At 38.4% G+C, this 21,636-nt stretch overlaps 1 protein-coding gene across 2 annotated transcripts in view; it reads right to left on the reverse strand.

Moving 5' to 3' along the window:
- Positions 1-21,636, reverse strand: part of GLDC (glycine decarboxylase) — a 125,248-nt gene that overhangs the window by 90,638 nt on the left and 12,974 nt on the right. Inside the window, exon 3 of one of the 2 annotated variants that reach the window (XM_043974717.1) lies at positions 7,388-7,523. In XM_043974717.1, coding sequence (XP_043830652.1) covers positions 7,388-7,523 — 136 coding nt within the window. Of the gene's footprint in view, positions 1-7,031; positions 7,049-7,387; positions 7,524-21,636 lie in introns of those variants that run through there. The other variant, XM_043974721.1, reaches the window with a different exon arrangement.

The following is a 21,636-nucleotide window of genomic DNA, read 5'->3' on the forward strand; positions in this document are numbered from 1 at the left end:
ATGAAATGGAAAAAAAACCCACAAGATTTTTTTTAAAACTATAGTCTTGGGGCAGATAGGTGGCACAGTGGATAGAGCACCAGCCCTGGAGACAGGAGTACCTGAGTTCAAATCTGGCCTCAGACACTTAACACTTACTAGCTGTGTGACCCTGGGCAAGTCACTTAACCTCAATTGCCTCACTAAAAAAACAAAACAAAACAAAAAAAGACCATAGTCTTTTCCTATTTGTACAAAAATATTTATAGTAGCTCTTTTTATGGTGGCTAAGAATTGGAAATCAAAGGAATGCCCATCAATTGGGGAATGGCTAAATAAGTTGTGGTATATGATGGTGATGGAATATTATTGTGCTATAAGAAATGACAAGCAGGATGATTTCAGAAAGGCCTGGAAAGACTTGTATGAACTGATGTATAGTGAAGAGAGCAGAACTAAGAGAACATTGTGCACAGTGACAGCAATATTGTTTGATGAAGTGGGAATGATGATTATTCTCGACAATACAATGATGCAAGACAATCCCAAAGGACTAATGATGAAAGATATTATCCACCTCCAAAGAAAGAACTGAAATTGATGAAACATAGACTGAAGCATGCTATTTTTCACTTTCTTTCATTTTTTCTATTATTCAAGTTTCTTATACAAAATTACTAATATGGTAACGTTTTACATAATCATATATGCAAAACCTATATCTGATTGCTTACTGCCTGGGGGGACCAGGAAGGGGAGGGAAGGAGGGATAAAAATTGGAACCCAAAACTATAAATAAAAATATTTATTACTTTTTTTTAAAAGGCTGTAGGCTTTTAAGAAGTAACAGCAAAGGGGCAGCTAGGTGGCGCAGTGGATAGAGCACTGGCCCTGGAGTCAGGAGGACCTGAGCTCAAATCCGGCCTCAGACACTTAACACTTACTAGCTGTGTGACCCTGGGCAAGTCACTTAACCCCAATTGCCTCACCAGAAGAAGAAGAAGAAGAAGAAGAAGAAGAAGAAGAAGAAGAAGAAGAAGAAATAACAGCAAGCTTTAACCCAGAGGAAACTAGAAGAGATAAAAGAGATGAACTTTATATAATTTTTAGAAAAACTTTTGCACAATAAAAAGCAATATATCCAGGATAGGAAAAACACCTTTATATGAAACAATTGATAAGAGTCTGACATCCAGAATTCATAAGAACTGATTTAAATTCCTAATGGCTATTTTCCACTTGTTAAATGGTCAAAGGATATAAACATAGTTCTTGAAACTATCAACAATCACAAAAGAAATATGTTATAAAAATCTCTACTAATCAGAAAAATGCAATTAAAACCAACCAAAATTCCACCTGATTCCAATCAAATTGAAAAAAGATAATAAAAGATTACAAAATTTAGTGCAATCATAATAAAAACAAGCTTTATTTTTATTATTTATTTGGTTTTATTATTATAAAAACTATCAGGGAAATTGTTAATTGGCCCAACATTTTTGGAAAGCACTATGAAATGACAGTTAAAGTCATAAAAACAAGCATATCGGGGCAACTAAGTGGCACAGTGGATAAAGCACCAGCTCTGGATTCAGGAGGACCTAAGTTCAAATCCAGCTTCAGACACTTGATGCTTACTAGCTGTGTGACCCTGGGCAAGTCACTTAACCCCAATTGCCTCACCAAAAAAAGACAAAAACAAAAACAAAACAAGCATATCCTTGCCCCAATGGTCCCAGTGTTGAGACAATATCCTCCAAATGCTGTCAGCAGCATTATTTCTAATAGCAAATAACTGGAAACAAAATGAGCACTATTGATTGGGGGATGCCTGGACAAAGTATAATTTATGAAGTAGTGAATGTGAAGAATTACAAAGAAAAATAGGAAAACATATCAATGATAGAGTAAAGAATACAGAACCAAAATAACAACATACACTGATGACAAAAATATGGCTAAAGGCAAAAATAATAGTAACAAATTCTTATTATATACACAATCAAGAAGATAAAAAGGGATCAGGAAAACAAGGATGATGTGTTACAATGTCAAATACACATCTCTTAGGGGAGGTTCCCAGGATCCCCTACTAACCTTTGTTGGAATAAATACTTAAAAGTAAGAAAGCTACAAAAAAGAAATATTATATAATTCAGCTTTTCTCTAATTCGTATTGTCTCCCACATTACAAATGTATGCATCTAAAGCACTCTTCCCATATAATGGTTACATGAAACCTTAGTTGGTGTAAATAGGAGTCGCATACTAATTCTATTTTCCCTTCTAAAATAAAAAATGAAATTATAATGAAAAATACTTAGGTGGGGCAAAAGTGTAACTTTACCCAACTTTTGATTATCATGATAATGGGGTCTTTCAGTAAATAGAGGCAATATGGCTAATCAACCTCTGTTCTTCCTTCCTTCCAATCCAATCCAACAAGGGTTTACTAGGGTTTACTATGTACCAGGCACTGGATTTCACATGAGACTAATATTAATCAATGTGAACTTACCCCAGCTGGTTATTGCTTCATGTTCAAATGGATTCCAATTTTCCTTAGTTTGGGCTCTGACTTTTTACTAATTAGCATGGCGAAGTAAAGAGTATTTGAAAGTCTCCTTTCAAGATGAAAAACACAACAGTTTCATAAGTAAATGGGTGCTTATATAATTTGTACTGTGCTTTGTAGAAATTGCTTTGTAAGTCTTAAAGCTATTTAGAAATATTTGGGGTTTTCCCCCAAACTCACTAAACAACCTACATCTTTTTCTTTTAAAATTGATGCAAGAAATTGTATAGGTAATCAAGTTGTTCAAGTAGACAATTAATTTAATCTCGCAAATTGCCCAACAGAGTCTCAGACCCAAGGATAGTCATATTCTTCTCTTTTACATTATTACTTGAATTCATCCAATTCTTTAGCATAACTCCACAGAAAAACTTACAGAAGACCCTACAGGCGTGTATATTTTTTAATTAGGGAATAAAGCTGCTTCAATGGAGCAAAACAAAATGAATAAAACCCAAGTCTGTGGCCCATTATTCCTATATTACAACTGGCTATTTAAATGTAGCCTACAAGAACACTGTTTTGCTTCCTAAATAGGTTTTTGGCTTTAAGAAAAAAAACACACACACACATACACACACAACAAGTCAGTCTGTGACAGACTCCACTGAAACATCAGACACTCAATAGAGCATCCTCATTTACTTTAAAGTCATCAGTATTCCCCATCATTCTGCCTTAGGCTTTCCTTTAGAATTGGGAAGGGGAAGCAGCAAGGCATAACCAGTAACACCCTGCCCACAATCCTGGAAGCAAATTATAGAAGAACCAAACCTCAAAAGAAAAAACACCCTCCTGCACACTTTCATGTCAGTTACTAAAATTACTAAGCCTTTTCCATCCGAAATACTCAATTCCCATAAGATTAAATCTTAGAATTGATGTATTTTTTTTTGGCAAGTCAAATATTTGTATTCTTTCGAGGCTAAGTTATTCATTTATTTTCACATCACGTCACCGGAATTTGTTAGTCCTGCTTCTATGGAAACCATTCAGAATTGTGATAATGTGAAGACTATCAGGGAACATGTGCAAGCATGCTACTCCACCCCCTCTCACAGTACAAAATTGTCACCCAGTTCATACTGAGCTTTAGGAGAGCAGGGTGGTGTGCTGTGAGATGCAAGGAAGCAGACATGACCAGCAGGCAAGGGACAATGTCATTTCCCTCTGAAATGTCAGTTTAAAATAAGTGAAGGCACTCATTCATTGCTAGCAATATGGTGAATAATCTGTATTGGAAGGCAGAGCAAATACCACTGGCCAGGATTTAAGACAGCTGAACTGGTGCAACCCATTCATTGTACTTGGTAAGATGGATTTTTTTTAAAGGAGGAAAAAGGCAAGCCATTTGCTTTTGTGGCAGAGCTTAGGGTTTACTATTCAAAGAAACAGCCAAGAAAAAACCTTTAACAACACATTCTCTCTCTCTCTCTCTCTCTCTCTCTCTCTCTCTCTCTCTCTCTCTCTTCCTCTCTTCTTCCCTCCCTCTCCCCCCTCAAGAATTAACATTTCAGATTCAATTCAAACCTAATATTCTACTTCTACTTACTTCTCCAACCTAAAAAAAAAAAATCTGCCTATCGAACAAGAGTATATTGAGCTAATAGTTATTAACAAGCCACTTGGGTATACCAAAATGGAAGGTACTATATCACGGCCGTAACTAGGAATTTTTGTGCCTAAGGCAAGCAGCACAAAATGCTACTTCAGTTTGAGGAATAGGATGATGGACACCATCCCCTGGGGTGAAGTGGAGACTGGTAAAGCAGTGTAAGATAACTACCAAGAAGCTATGTGTCAGGGCAGAAGAGAGCTTATGCAGCTCAGGACTGTGGTTTTTGTCAGCACTCATATTTATTCAGCACCCTGAGACAAAACCAAAGCCATCATTGCCCAATCCTAATTACAGCTCTATGTTGTGTATTAGCTGATTAATAACTATGATCATGTCATGAGACCAGGCTTAATATTTTAAAATACCCCACTGATGCCATAAACAATCATTGGCAACATTCACAGAACAGCTAAAAACAAAAACAGTAACAACAACCAAAACCAGATCAAATCATCACACTTGTTGTTTTAGTATAGGATCATGGGGTTTAGAATTAAGACCTCAGAGAGAAACTTTCTTTCCCTTCCTTCATGGCTCAATTCAAGCACTGCCTCATGTATTCCTCCCCAACCATGAAGCTCTAATTTTCGCTGGATTAGGGGTGGATATAGAGATGGATCCGTCTGTGTATATGGATAAGGATAAATTGATTCTATGAACAGGAAGACAACCCAAAATGTATTCCCGACCAATGGTGAATAAGAAGCCCACTTTCCTTTATGAAGGACAGCATGTGTGGATTAGTCTACTAATAACTTGGATAGTATAGAAGCAGTCATAACCTTGATAGGAGGCATGCCAAAAAAGTTTAGATTAGTAAACTAAGGGAAAGGTTCTTCTCAAGAGCAGAGAGAGAGAGCTGAATGGTCCACAGCTAGTTTCCTAAGTTTCCTGAGTTCGAATATGACCTTGGACACTTACTAACTGTGTGACACTGGGCAAGTCACTTCACCTCTGTTTTCCTCATTTTCCTCAACTATAAAATAAGGACAATAATAGTACCTCTCACTTACCTATCAGAATTCTTGTAAGGATCAAATGAAATAATATATGTTTTTTTAAAAAGTGCTTAGTGGGGGCAGCTAGATGGTACAGTGGATAGAGCACCGGCCCTGGAGTCAGGAGTACCTGAGTTCAAATCTGGCCTCAGACACTTAACACTTACTAGCTGTGTGACCCTGGGCAAGTCACTTAACCCCAATTGCCTCATTAAAAAAAAAAAAGTGCTTAGTGAAGAGTCTGGCAGATAGTAAATTTTCTTCTTTCCCTTTCTTTCTCCCACTCCAAAACCAGTATCCAAGACCCTCTGCTCCCTTAGGAAGGATCTGACAGAACACTAACAACTTGGTGTGAATTAGATTCATGTCTTAGTCTTCTGAGGATGTTTTGCATTTTCAAAGAAATCCTTAAAGGAGTAAAACTCAAAGGAAAGAATCTCTAATTGAAGTATTTTAAGCAGAGTGATAATTGGATGGGGGAGATATTTAGGGATTGGGGGGGACACTTCTAGAATCTCTCAAATAACAATATATAAATTGTCAATCATCGACTCTTCTTATATATAAGACCAGCCTTCATAGAATTACAGGATTTTGAGAAAAAAAAGATTCACTGTGAACATATAACTACTGACTGTGTGAGAATTAGAATGACACCCCCTGCTGGGAGGGACATTGTGAGCTCTGGCCTGAAAAGAAACCATGTGACTTTAGCGTTGGGAAGCGACCTTTCTGGGGTTTCAAAGGTCAAGTCAGTGTCAGGAAATGACATTTGCCACCCCGTGGGTCCTGTCAATCAGATCTTGGAGCTGTGTGTGTGGAAGGCCCTGTTTCCTGTTTCACAGGAGGCTTCTGGGAGGAGCAAGCCCTTTTGTTTCAGGACTGCGGCTTGGTGGGAGGACAGATGCTGGACTCTCTTAGATAGTTAGATGAAGTTTGCTTTTTACCTTTCTCTTTCTCTCTCCTCACTAACTTCTGATGCACTTTAATAAATACTTAAAAGTCTAAACTCTTGTTAAAGCTTCTAATTTAAGGCAACCACTCATTAAATTTTAGATATCATAGCTAGAATTTTAGGCCTTTACAACTGGACAAAATCACTGCTCTGGTAAGTGGCCCAAAGGCAGAAATGCTGAACGTGGAGTCCGGAAGACACTAGTTCAAATCTAGTCCATCCCCTTTGTTTTTATAAATAATAAAACTGGGGCAGGGGCAGCTAGGTGGTACAGTGGATAGAGCCCTGGCCCTGGATTCAGGAGGACCTGAGTTCAAATATGGCCTCAGACACTTGATACTAGCTGTGTGACACTGGGCAAGTCACTTAACCCTCATTGCTTCGCAGAAAAACCAAACCAAACCAAACAAAAAAACTGGGGCAGCTATGTGGCACAGTGGATAAAGCACTGGCCTTGGATTCAGGAGGACCTAAGTTCAAATCCAACCTCAGACACTTGACAATTACTAGCTGTGTGACTCTGGGCAAGTCACTTAACCCTCATTGCCCCACCAAATAAGTAGATAGATAGATAGATAGATAGATAGATAGATAGATAGATAGATAGATAGATAGATAGATAGATAGATAAAACTGAGATTCGAATACATGAAGTGATTTGCCCAAGATCACAGAGTCAACACAGAAACAATTGGGATTTAAACCTAGTTCTTCTAAACTAAATCCAGTACTTTATCAAAGTACACCATCCTCTTTGAAAATAATATCAAATTGTAAGAAATTATGAAAAAGACAGTTTCAAAGAAACTTGGGAAGACTTATATGAACTGATACAGAGCAAAGTAAGCAGAACCAGGAGAGTCATTTATAAAAGCATAAGAACAATTTTACAAGAAAAATAACCTTGAAAGACTTTAGAACTCTGATCAGTATGATGACCAAACATGTTTCCAAATAACCCTGGATCAACCATGAAGCCCACCTCCTGAAAAGAGAGGTAATAGATTAAAGATAATGAATAAGACATATATTTTCACTTGTGGATACTGTAGGGATTTGATTTACCTTACTATGTACATTTGATTTAAGGGTTTTATATTTCCTCTTTTTTTCTCCAGCAGGAGAGGTAGAAGAAAATGGGAGGGAGAGAAAAGAAATGTTGTTCATTTAAAATAATAAAATTAAATTTAAAAACAAAATCATAATAGCAAAGGTGTTTGTTGAATTTCTAATGTGTTGTTATTCAGAAAATACATTACCATCCTGCATTCTCCAACAAATTCCGGATAATGGCTTGAGGTGCCGAGCAGTTATAATAGCCCATGCCAATGTAGGATCTCCAGATCTTATTCTTGCTTGCAATATCATGCAGAGTTGCAAGGATTTCATTTTCACCTGATTGTTGGAGAGAGGGAGAAATGTTAGGAATAGCAAATCAATTTTTAGAGAAAAAAGCTAATTATAGTTTATGAAACCATTGTCTCATAGGTACTTTGTGGAAAGCCAGGAAACACATTAGCCTGAATTCACAAGGCAATGAGGAAATATTTCCTGAGTCTCTATTGGAGACCCAGCACTGTGCAAGGCTCCAGAGAAGGAATACAGATGACAGTGTCTTCTCCAAAACGAGAAGAGAACATAACCAAGTTGTCCCTATTAATAGATCATGAACTGCACTGTACCAGTGGTTTCAAACCCAAACAGAAATGGTGCTTGGTGGCAGACTGACTTAGAAGACCACAAATTAACATTGACTATGCAGTGCTGTATTTTTATTTATTTTGTTAAACATTTACCAATTACATTTTTTTTCAGGGCAATGAGAGTTAAGTGACTTGCCCAGGGTCACACAGCTAGTAAGTGTCAAGTATCTGAGGCTGGATTTGAACTCAGGTCCTCCTGAATCCAGGGCCAGTGGTTTAGCCACTGCGCCATCTAGCTGCCCCTACCAATTACATTTTAATCTAACTGCATTCCTGAGTTTTGAAACCTCTGCTATATACATTCTATCCCCCAAAATGTTTTGTTTTGTTTTGTTTTTTGGTGAGGCAATTGGGGTTAAGTGACTTGCCCAGGGTCACACAGCTAGTAAGTGTCAAGTATCTGAGGCTGGATTTGAACTCAGGTCCTCCTGACTCCAGGGCTGGCGCTCTATCCACTGTGCCACCTAGTTGCCCCTCTAAAATGTTTTGAACAAAGAAATCAGTAAATATGTATTCCCTGATCCTCCCTTGTCAATAACAACCTTCCCCTCTCAGATTTCACATGAATTCTTACTCAGGCAATCTTAAATAGATGACCTTTAAGGGCCCTTCCAATTATGCTTTGGTATACATATATACATACATATATATGTATATATACATGCATATGTGTATATATATTTATTATTTTTTCCCGGTTCAAAGAACTTTTCGGCCCTAAACAACCATAGACTAAGGTCTTCTATAATATGGCATCCTGGTACTTCCCAATAAATACCCTTGTCTCTATTTAGGCTGCTCTCTGTCCCGTCCTACAAATAGGCCATACTCCTTCCTTCCTGCCTCTAGGTCTTTGTCCGTGTTTTTCACCTCACCTGGAACATCATCTCTTCCCTCAGCTTATTCAAATGATATTATTCTCAGCTCAAACTAACCTCTTTCTTTCATGCCTGAAATGTTCCCTAACTTGGAGAGGAGTGCAGGTAAAGTGGAAAGAGCATGGAATTTGGTATCAGAATATTTGCACTAAGGGACAGCTAGGTGGCGCAGTGGATAGAGCATTGGCCCTGGAGTCAGGAGTACATGAGTTCAAATCTGGCCTCAGACACTTACTAGCTGTGTGACCCTGGGCAAGTCACTTAACCCCAATTGCCTATCTAAAAAAAAAAAAAAAAAAGAATATTTGCACTAAAGTTCTTGACCTTAACAAGGCCTCGCTTGAATCAAAGATAAGATTTGACCCATATCACAGAAGTAGAAATAATAGGTGGGTTTAGGTTTGCTGTAAAGAGAAACTTGCTAACAATTAGAGCCTTCCAAAAGTAGAATGGACTTCTTTAGGAGGAATTGTGTTGCTCATGCTCCCACATGGGCCCTCACCACTAGCCTAGAGGCTATTCTACTTTGATTGATGATATTGCAATATTGAGAGGATCCCTGTCCAGGTAATGGACCAGAAGTCCCTTCCAACTCAGATTCTATGAAATCACTTCACCCTCTGGGCCTATTTCCTCATCTATGAAACAGGAACAATAATACCTGTACTGCTTCCCTCAAAAGGCTGAGGATTAAATAAAAGAATGTTTGTAAAGCACTAAGAAAATGTCAGTCATTTTTTTCTGATAATCTCTGTTCTATTTTATTCCTAAAATGTCTTAAATTGTTTTAAATTTTAAGCTGCCTCAAGTCCTTTTGGAAGCAGATGGGGTATGTCTTAAATATTTAACATATAACCCTATTTAATTCTCATGACAGAAGGGTCACTTACCCAGAACCTGTTAGACAATTACTTAAAATGCATACTTCTGACTCTTGTCTTTATTTCCCAATGTGACTAGTTTCAGAATAGTTAAGAAAGGCATGGCATGATTTTACTATTAATAACAGTAGAAATAAGTCCCACTTTGGGAACTCTTTTAATCTAGCATATTAATTTACTTAAGTAGTTGGACAAAAAGTGCCATATCAAAAATTTACTGATACATGAGGCCATTTGTGTGTGTGTTGGGGGGGGGGTTCACTCATTTTTTAATCATTCAACAAACACTGTGTACTTACTCTATAAAGCATTTTATCATATTAATTCTGTCTCTGTCCCTCTACCTCCCCATAAACAACAAAGGTATATCTAATTATAACTGGAAAACCACCTTTTCACCCTTGATCTTATATTGTTTTTAATAGAAGAGAAAAGTCTACATCCCAAAACATAAAAAGCCCATCATATGCAAAACAGAGACACTATGTTAGGTGAACTATTAACCCTATTTCATTAACCCTTTAACCGCCTCTACTCCTTCTCCAATTTCCTCACAGAAAAAGACATATCCCCTTCCCCCACAAGGGGAACTCAAGGGGAATTAATTCCAAACAGATGTGGCTTTATGCCAGGCTGGATTAAAGAAACTAGCTGATTCATAGGCCTCAGATTTCACCTCCTCCTTCCAGTAATATTTTGTAAGTAAATAGGACATATGACTGGCCACCAGACAGACCCTCATCCTGGGGAGAATTCTTGCTTGGTTTCACAGATTGCTGGCTAATATAAGAGAAGTTAAGGAATCTCAAAACAACATTAGAGAAGGCAAGCTAACTCATCCACACAGATCACACAGGAAAGCCAATTGCTTTTCAACTGCTATTGCAAAATATCATTTCCTCATTTGAAGGGGATGGGGTAATGCAGAAGCACCCCAGGAAAAAAACCTTAATTAGTGGTTTTAGGCAGAAGGAAGCATCCTGTACTACAGCAGGGTCAGCTATAATTAAGATTTCAAGGAATGGTTGATCACAACTGGAGTTCTTCTCCACAGTGGGAGGCCAAGGGGACAAAAGGTCAGAAGCTCAAACCTTAGAAAAAAAGAAATTTGGAACTTTGTTTTTTATATTTTTTCCTCACTTATGTTACCCAGAGCTGTCTGCTGTAAAAAAAAAAAAGTTAGCATTCTCCAAATTCAAACCCAATAAATTACAGTAACAAAATATCATCCTATGTATACGTAGCATGTTTCTGTATGTGTGTACACAAATGCACAATTTTTCTTAGTGTACAAGAAAAGCAAATGATAAGCATTATGGAACTATGTCACTGACCTTATAACTTTCAGTGGCTCCCACTCAGGTTCAAAGAGAATAGCAGTTTTTAAATCTATGTTGAACTTTACCCCCATCTCTACAATTCAGTCTGAAAACCAGATGCTGCTGCTGCTGCTGCTGCTGCTTCTTCTTTTTAGTGAGGCAATTGGGGTTAAGTGACTTGCCCAGGGTCACAGCTAGTAAGTGTTAAGTGTCTGAGGCCGGATTTGAACTCAGGTACTCCTGACTCCAGGGCCGGTGCTCTATCCGCTGCACCACCTAGCTTCCCCTAGATGCTTCTTAAAACCTTTTCCCCCTCCAGTCATAATCAGTGATACAAAACCTGCAGAAAGGCTGTATGATGTAATGGATCAGAAACCATAAGACCTTCAAGGTTCAAGTCATAGCTCTGGGCAAACAATGTGACTCTTCTGAACCTCAGTTATCCTCAGGGATAATGATATTAGCCCTGCATGCATCATGACTTTGCTTCATGGGAAGTTGTTTATAAAATATAAAGTGCTACAAATGGGTACCGTCCTTATTATTGTGCAATTGAAATTTGGAGGCAAATATCAAATAACTATCTTCTTCGTTATGTTTAGTAGAGGTGGAAAAGACTTTCCTCCAAATTGAATTTATTGTTTATTATCATCAGCCAATGGGGGAGCAGTCTTGACCACTTGATTTTTGGAGCCACTGGTAAATAGCAGTAAAACATGGGAAGCAATAAAAACCACTCAGTTAACAATGCAGTATAATTGTGAAAGATCATTGGATTTGGGATCCACAACAATTCCAAAGGACTCATGAAGAAAAATGCTATCTACCACCAGAGAGAGGACTGATTGAAATGCAGATTTAAGTGGGTTTTTTTTTCACTTTCTTTTTTCTTTTTCTCCTTTGTCTTTTATAATATGGCTAATATGAAAATATGTCTTGCATGACTTCACATTTATAATGGGTATTGTATTGTTTGCCTTTCAATGAGTGGGGGTGGAGCTAGAGGGTTGAAGAGAATTTGGAACTGAAATTTTTTTAAAAGAATGTTTTTAAAAAGAAAAAGAAAAAAAGAAAAAGCATTGGATTTGAAATCAAAGGATGCGAGTTTGACTTCAATAAACACCTATCAAACACCTACTATGCACAAGACTGTGTTAGGTGTTAGGAATGCAAAGAAAATAATGAGATCAATCTTGCCTTCTCTATATACTCCAAAATATTACACCATTTTGTGATAGCTAAAAATTGAAAACAAAGTAGATGTCCATCAATAGGGGAATGACTAACAAGTTGTGGAACATGAATATAATAAAATATTACTGGACTGTAAGAAATTATGTGTATAATGAATGCAAAGAAGCATGGAAAGATCTATATGAACTGATGCAGAGGGAAGTAAACAGAGCCAAGAAAACGACAACATACACAGTAACTACAACAATGTAAATGGAAGAACAATTCCACACCAAGAAAATCAAAAGTAAATGTATCAAAATTAGAAAGATCGGACAGCTAGGTGGCACAGTGGATAAAACACTGGCCCTGGATTCAGGAAAATCTGAGTTCGAATCCATCTGTGTGACCCTGGGCAAGTCACTTAACTCTCATTGCCCTAGGGAGAAAAGGGGGGGGGCAACTAGGTGGTGCAGTAGATAAAGCACTGGCCCTGGATTCAGGAGAACCTGAGTTCAAATCCGGCCTCAGACACTTGACACTTACTAGCTGTGTGATCCTGGGCAAGTCACTTAACCCTCATTGCCCCAACAACAACAACAAAAACAAAATTAGAAAGATCAAGTGGGACTCAAATAAAGAGATATGTGAAGATACCCCCAACTTCCCTTTCTGTGGTAGTGGAAGGTGCATAGTACCTATTTTCATATTTTTTCAATATATTGATCAGTTATGCTTACTCTTTTTATCTCGAAAAAATACTATTTGTCATATAAGATTGTTCTCTGGGAAGAGTAGGGGAAGATATATTTGGGATACTATGGTGATCATAGTAACAGAAAGAGAAAATATCAATAAAAAACTTATTTTTTAAAAAAGAGAAATAAAGCTTGCCCTGTACATAAAACTGTCTGGTATACAACATATATACATATAAATAAAGACAACCTATTTTGAAATGTGAGAGAGTCCTAACAATTGGGGTGATTATGGATTGCTTCTCCCAAGAGAGTGACACTACACCTGAGACTTGACAAAAAATCAACATTATGAGAGATTGATGTGAGGAAATTTCAGGTATTGAGTACTGGAGCAGAGGGAGTAGGGGGAATAGTGAAAATAACCTAAGGCGGGAGATGGAATGTTCAGTTTGGGGAATAGCTACTAATTGGATTTAGCTTGAGTTTGGAGTGCAGGAAATATTTTATATATTTGGAAGAAGTCATTTCACTTCTGTGATCTCAGCTTTCTCTTCTGCAAAGTGAGGGGGTTAGCTTAGACAAGAATATAGCTAGCGTGTACAAAACTACCTTTAAAGTTTGCAAAGGCCTTTATATGTGTTATCTCATTATCTCAATGGTCTGTTGGTAAGCCAAGTCTGCCACAGAGGTTCATGGCCCACTGAACTGTACTAACAGGGATGTCACCAATACTTTATCCAGATTTGTCCTTCCCCAAAATTTTATGAATGTCTGAGAGTGAAAGCTGGATCCTCACAGTCCTCTCATAGAAGCCAAAATCCACTTTTTTTGTCATCTAGTAAAATACCCCAATTCAGATTTTTAAAAATGTATTGATTATATAAGTGGAAGGAACAACTACGAAAATTCAAAAATCAAAAATGAATATTGCATAATTATAAAGAACAAGCATAGGGGCAGCTAGGTGGCGCAGTGGATAGAGCACCGGCCCTGGAGTCAGGAGTACCTGAGTTCAAATCCGGCCTCAGACACTTAACACTTACTAGCTGTGTGACCCTGGGCAAGTCACTTAACCCCAAATTGCCTCACTAAAAAAAAAAAAAAAAAACAAGCATAGCTAGAAAGACAAGATATAAAAAGATACTCCCAAACCACCTTTTCACAGAGGTGCAAATTCCCCAGGCATTGTACATTGAGTGTATTTTCAGACTTTTTTCAATATATTGATCAGTTGTGTTGATTTTTTTCCTCTTCATTTTCTTTTCTTTTTTGAGTTTAAAAAAAAAACTACTTGTTATATGGAATGGCTCTCTAGAAGGGAGGGAGAGAGATTCTGGGGAAAACTATTATGATGGTACAAAAACAAAGGACATCAATAAAAATTCATTTAAAAAAAAAAGTATTGATTAGTTTGGGTGTTTTCTCCCTTTTCTTCCTCTTTTTTCTTTTAAAAAATTCTTTGTTAAATGGGAGGTTCTCTGGGAGGGAGAGAGGAAAATATAGAGGGGAATTATAAAAAGAAAAGGCTAAGGATAAGAAAAACTTTTTTAAAAAGAAGAAGAAGCAGCCTTCAAACTCTATTTTGGAAGGCCCTTGAACTCTTGCCTGGAACAATCTTTTCATTTTCTTTACTGGAGTGCAGGTCTCTAATAAGTTGAGATTGATAGTGCCAGATATTAGGTGCACCCACTTTAAGCCAAGAATGAAGCCAGCACAAAGGACTGAGCTGTACACTGCTCGGACAGCTGAAGCCTGCTTTGGCCTGACTCTCCACGGGAGAGCAATCTAGCTGCAAAACATCTAGTTTTGATGTCATGTTATTCTTCACCCGCTTAAGCTGAGAGCCAGCTTGGCTGCCAACTTTAACTGGGTCTATCTCCCCTTGGGAAAATAAGACAGGATTAGCTGAAATAACAAAGTTATACATACATGGGGCTTAACCCCAAACTGCCATTGCCCCAGCTAGACAAACTGCCATCATTTCCCACAGGATGGGCCTCTTTCACCTCTCTGTCCACACAAAGGGCATTAATGATATTACTCTTTGATCCTCACAACAGCCCTGTGAGGTAAGTGGTATTATTTATCCCCATTTTATAGTTGAGGAAATGGAGGTATAGAAATAATTTGCCAGGGTCACACAGACAGTAAATGTTGAAGGCAGGATTCAAACTCAGATCTTCCTAAATCCAAGCCCCACAATCTATCTCCGAGGTCTGTGCTCTTGACACTACTGCTATGCCCCTGGTTGTGAAATACCTTCCGACTGCAATCTGCTGATTTCTGAGGAGTCTTGAGATCTTTGTTTTCCAAACCCAGATTCAGAGGAAGAAGCCACAAACCAGGACATTTCTTTTCTTTTCTTTTTTTTGCTGGGCAATTGGGGTTAAGTGACTTGCCCAGGGTCACACAGCTAGTAAGTGTCAAGTGTCTGAGGCTGGATTTGAACTCAGGTCCTCCTGAATCCAAGGCCAGTGCTTTATCCACTGTGCCACCTAGCTACCCAAACCAGGACATTTCAACCCTGCAGTATGGAAGTATGAAGCTATTTAGCACGAAAATACTGAATGTTAGAACAGAAGGGGACCTTAAGTCTCTGCATAGAACAGAACAAACAGAAGTTAGGGGGCAAAGAGAAACGGCAGCTTTAAAGATGGAATGAATAACTAGGCACAGATGGTTTCCGGGAACCAGAACAAGGGGGGGATGTTATACATAGGGCACAGCTATAGGATCTTGAGTTTAATTGGGAGTAATGACTCTCACAACAACAGCATTGGGAATATGTGGGGGGTTGTACCTCTTTGTGTTTGTTATTTACTTTATTTTGTGTCAATTAAAAGTTTTGTTGTTTGGCTTATGGCTATTGGGATATATTTATATAATGATTTCTCAAGATGCCCAGTTCTAAAGTCATGTGTGATCCTTTCTATATTTGTGGGGTACAATTTTAGCACCTGGGATAAACGGAATGAAATAGGCTCTTAAGTTAACTTTGTGATTCATGACGTGAAAATGATAAGGTTTGATTAAGACAAATTCAGCTGAGCAGAAGGGGAAATTAGTTGCTATAGAGGCTCCCAGATGCGTGCTATTACCATCCATTCCTTATTGTGACCTGCAGCATACATTTCACTTGTCAGATGGCTAGCCAGAGGGCAGGGTGTAGTCTGTGACCATGTGAACATAGTGATATTGACTGACTGACTCTCACGGCAATAAAATCCATGCTCTTGGCTTTTTGAGATGTTCCATCTGTGTTGACTGAGCTGACCAGGCAGAGACAATGAAATAAATCCATAGGATCACAGATTTATACCTGAGGGGACCTTAGAGATTACCTAGTAAAATCAGCTCATTTTATGGCTAAGGACGCTGAAATCCTCCTATTCTGGCAAGCCACAATGCAGCCCAGCTTGTCTTTGCTGTTTTTCATAGATGGTACTCAACCTCCCATCTTCATGTCTTTGTATGGGTTGTCAGCTATGTTTGAAATGCACACCATCCTCAGCTCTGCTTCTCAGAATAGACAGGTTCCTTCAAAGTTCAGCTCAAATGCCATCTCTGAAGTGAGGTCTTTTTTTTTTTTTTTAAGTGAGGCAATTGGGGTTAAGTGACTTTCCCAGGGTCACACAGCTAGTAAGTGTAAAGTGTCTGAGGTCAGATTTGAACTCAGGTACTCCTGACTCCAGGGCCGGTGCTCTATCCACTGCACCACCTAGCTGCCCCAATGTAACATCATTTTGAGGGAGACTTCTTACAATTTGAGGGTAGGGGATTAAAAAAGACCTCACTCTGGGGCAGCTAGGTGGCACAGTGGATAGAGCACCGGCCCTGGAGTCAGGAGTACCTGAGTTCAAATCCGGCCTCATACACTTAACACTTACTAGCTGTGTGACCCTGGGAAAGTCACTTAACCCCAATTACCTCACTAAAAAACAAAAGATGTTGTATTTATGGTGTATTTTGCATACGTTTCTATATGTACATGTTGTTTCTACCAATAAAATGTAAACCCCTTGAAGGCAAGAACTATTTCTTTATTCTTTTTGCAGGGCAATGAGGGTTAAGTGACTTACCCAGGATCACACAGCTAGTAAGTGTCATGTGTCTGAGGCTGGATTTGAACTCAGGTCCTTCTGAATCCAGGGCTGGTGCTTTAATCCACTGTGCCACCTAGCTGCCCCCAAAGGCAAGAACTTTTCCCTTTTTTCTTTGTATCCCCAATGCCTACCACAGTGAAAATGATAATAATAGCTAACATTTATATAGCACTTACTATACTCGGTAGGCTCTTAATAAAGACTTATTGCTTGATCAAAGTCCCCAGTCCACTTGTCCACAGTCACACAAGTAATAAATATTAGAGCCAGCATTCAATCTGACTCCCAATCTACTGCTTTTATCACTATATCATGTGGTCTCCCAACGTACAACTTTATGATAATCTGAATTACTCTCAATATTATCTAGTGATGACTAGTGGGCATTTCTTTAGTTCAGTTTGGCTAAACAAGGCCAAACAAGTAATATTTGGAAGCTAGGAAAATAAATTATTTCCCAGTAACCCAAGGAGGACAAATGCCTTATTAGGTCCTAGCTAGACCAAAATCCTGTGGTTATAACATGACGTTTCAGTGAAACCCTATGAGAACAAGGGATAGATGATGAAGAGGGAATAGGAGAAGGAAGACATAGGCTCACCTTCTGAACTTCAATGACAATGACCAGTCAGTCAAGGAAAAATTTTTAATCCACCAATCAGATCTCTATCAAGGCCAAAAACCAAAGAAAGCAATGCTCTGTTAAAAAGTCACATTCTCTTCCCCCCACCCCGAAAAGTCTCCTACTCAAAGAATGTGAAGTCATTTATTTCAATTCTATTAAATGTTTCTGCCTTGTAAATCCCTGGTACATGATTTCTTATCCCCACCTGTATGAACAAAGTGGACAATGTATCATAAAAGGAAAATAAAATTCTCCTAAGCAACATTTACAGAAATACACATTCTCCGCTTATAGCTCTATAGTCTACAAAAACATCCTCCCCTTTTTGTGGCTCTGATTCCTGTAAATGGCTCTCTTTCAGAATGTGAACCAAAACAATGTAGCCAACCAAGAGAGAAAAAGAAAGTAAAGACCCATTAAGAAACACTTGGAAAACTGCCATCATTTCCAATATCCCTGCCTCCCATTTTCTAGGGCAGCCCTAATGATGTGCCCCCTCCCCTGAAAGTAGTCAAGTAATCCTTCAAGAACCTGAGCTGCCAATTCTTTCCTTGTTGAATGAATGACTACTCCTGACCTTGTTTATTCCTCTAACTCTGCATTTCGTAATGCAAAGGAAAACACACTGGCCTTAATGTACCAAGAACAGAGTTCATTGATCTCTCTGACCTTAGAATTCATAGGTGAGGGGAACATGCAGATGTTGAATCTGTGCTGACTCTTCCAAAAGCTCAGTTAATGTTCTTATATTGCCTACTCACAGAAGCTTTCAGAATAAGTGACAAAAGTTCTTTCTGCTACTTACTTAGAGAACAGGGCTGCCATGGTACATGATATGATATCAAAGAAATTTTTAAAAAATTCTTCCTAGAAGGAAGGAGTTGATTTGGCTGTCAAACACTGCTGAAGGAAAAGCAGAAACCCACTTATCAATGGAAGCTATGTCAACTGAAATGGAGGTTTCAGCAATAATCTCTTGTCTTGATATTTAGTAGGTATGTAACCATGGACAAGTACGTCAATTTCTTCATCTGTACCTCTTCATAATTGTACCTGTAGTTTCTATTTTGTAGGTTTCTGTAAGGTTTAAATAATAAAATGTATATAAAAATCTTTGCTATGCAAATATTGATTATGATGATGATGCTCTGGAAGAGACGATCAATTCAATCTGTCAATAAGCTTTTAGTAAGCATCTATTATGTGTTGAGCTTACAGTGGAGCTGGGGTGAGATGAAAACCAGCTTGGATGGATAGATAGATAGATAGACAGACAGACAGATAGACAATAGATACAGAATACTTTTGCAAAAAGGTTTGAATCCTCTTGAATCTTTTTTTTTTTGAGGGGCAATGAAGGTTAAGTGACTTGCCCAGAGTCACACAGCTAGTAAGTGTCAAGTGTCTGAGGCCAGTTTTGAGCTCAGGTCCTCCTGACTCCAGGGCCAGTGCTTTATCCACTGCGCCACCTAGCTGCCCCCATACAGAAAAATTTTGAAGAGAAGGAAGTAGCAGTTGGGGGGGGGGGGGGACATAAGAAATGGCCTCATGTAGGAGGTAGTACTTGAGCTAAGGGTGGGGGGAAGCACATTCCAGATATGGGGGATAGCCAATGCAAAGGCACAGAGAGAAGAGATAGAATGCCATTTGTGAGAAACAGCAAGAGAGGCAGTTTGGCTGGATTATAATGTACATGGAGAGGGAGCACAAGAAGGATGGAAATGTAGATAGGGCAAAGTTGGAAAAGGTTTTAAATACCAAACAGAGGAGTTTATATTTGATCCTGAAGGTAACAGGGAGCCATTGCAGCTTACTGATCCTAGGAATGACATGGTCCAACTTTTGCTTTAGGAAAATCCCTAGCAACTGGGGAAAAATGGATTAGACAAAGGAGAGACTTTAGGCAGAGAGACCAATGAGGAAGCTATATTGCACTAGTCCCAGTGAGAGGTGGTAAGAGCCTGAACTAGGCTGGTATCTGTGTGAGTGGAGAGAAGGAAACAAGATGCCAGAGATGTTGTGGTAGCAGAAACAAGACTAGAGAAGTGTTTGGATATTTGTGATGAAAGTGCACGAGGAATCGATGATAATAATGACTCAATGATTGGAAAGATGATAATGTCTTCTCCATAAATAGGGAAGTTTGATAGACAGTATTTCAGGGAAAATATAGTTAAGTTCCATTTGGGACATGATTTTGAGATTGTTTTGGACATTTAATTTTAAATGCTTATTCAGAAATTGCTGATATAGAACTGGAATTCAAGAGAGGAACTAAGGCTGGAAATATAGATCATGAAATCAACAGCGAAGAAAGGCTAGAACAGAGCTTTGGAGTAAGCCCACATTTACAACATATCATGACAGCAAAGGAGACTGAGGCAAAGCAATCTTTCAAGTAGAAGAACCGAGAAAAAAGCAGTGTCAGGGAAATCCAAAGAGGAAAGAGTATATAGAAGAGGATGGTCAACGATGTCATGTGGAGAGATAGAAAAAGATAAGGATTAAGAAAAAAATCATCAGAATTGACAATTAAGAGATTGCTCACTGGTAACTTTGGAAAAGGCAGTTTCAGTTATGTGATAAGGTAGGAAACCAGATTATAGAATTTTTAAACTAAAATGAGAGGAAAGGAAGCAAAAGCAATAAATATAGAGAATGTTTTCCAAGGAGTTTGGATGAAAAATGGAGAAAATACATAGAATGATAGCTTGCAACATGGTAAGATGTAGTGAAGGTTTTCTAAGAATGTGAGAAATTGGACTGTAAAGGAAGGAAACAGTAGATAGGGAGAAATTAAAGATTAGAGAGAGAAAAGGATGAGGGTGGGAACAATATGCCAGTGGAAATGGTAAGGAATAGAATCAAGGGTACATATAAAAAGGATGACCTTGGCAAGGAGAAAGTCCAATTCTTTATTAGAGAGCAAAGTAAAGAAGGAAATAGGTGATGATGTTAAAGAACTGTGAGATAAAGAGAAGAGAGAGTTCACAGTGAATGACCTCTGTTTTCCCAATAAAGTGTAAGATTTGATCTTTAGCTGTAAAGGTTAAGGGAGGGGGTACTATAGGAGGTTTCAGGAGAGAAGAGTTTTGGATTAATCAATATGGGGAATGGTCTAGAAAATCATGTAGGAAAGTAGTAAAAGGATTAGTCAGTTGAGATTAGATATGGAATTTCCATAGGAAATTGTCGCTTACTTTCTCCAAATCCATTCAGCAACAGATAAGGAGAAATGGAACGTGGACATTTCAAGACTCCTGTCAACACCACACAAAAACCTATTTTTAAACCTCCTCCCTCATACTTTCTCCACTTCCCCCCCCCCCCCCCGAAAAGAAGAGGCAGCAGGATGCAATGGAAAAAAAACTGAGTTTAGAAACAACAGACCAGGATTTGATTCATCACCTACTAGCTACATAGTTTTGGGTAAGTCACTTCATCCCCTCAGTTTTCTCATCTGTAAAAGGACTAAATCATTTCTAATGTCCCTTTCTGTTTTGACAGTCTTTGAAAACCCAAATATTTTTTTTTTTTGCTTAGTACCATTTTGGCCTGAATTCTACTTCTTTCTTTGCCTACACACTTCACCTTAAGATCAGACCCTCTCTAATAAATGTTACTGTCCTTGTTACTAATCGTTGTTACCATCCTTAGATCACAATAGCCCTATGAGATGGTGAAAATATTAACCCCATTTTACAGATGAGGAAACTGAAAAGTAAAGTGACTTGCCCATGGATACACTAAGTATAAAGCTGAGACTCGAACTTACAGTATATATAGCCGGAAGGGAATTTATACATCAGTGAGTACAAAATTGATATATGAGATCACTGAAGCCCAAAGGGGTAAGGAGCACACAGGTAATAAGTGGCAGAGCTAAGATTACAAATAAAACTTCAAATCCAATGGCATTTCCACTTTACCATCATGCCTTTCTATTAGAGAAATTTATCTTTCTGTCCATCTCTAAAATGTCTAAATGCAAAATGCTTTCATGTGTTAATTCATTTTATCCTCACAACAACCCTACAGAATAGGGCTGGTTATTACTATCTACATTTTACAGATGAAGAAACTGAGGCATAGACTTGTCACACAGCTCGGTAGTAAAAGTAGCAG

The sequence above is a fragment of the Dromiciops gliroides genome, chromosome 1 (genome assembly GCF_019393635.1).
Source record: "Dromiciops gliroides isolate mDroGli1 chromosome 1, mDroGli1.pri, whole genome shotgun sequence".
Lineage (NCBI taxonomy): Eukaryota > Metazoa > Chordata > Mammalia > Microbiotheria > Microbiotheriidae > Dromiciops > Dromiciops gliroides.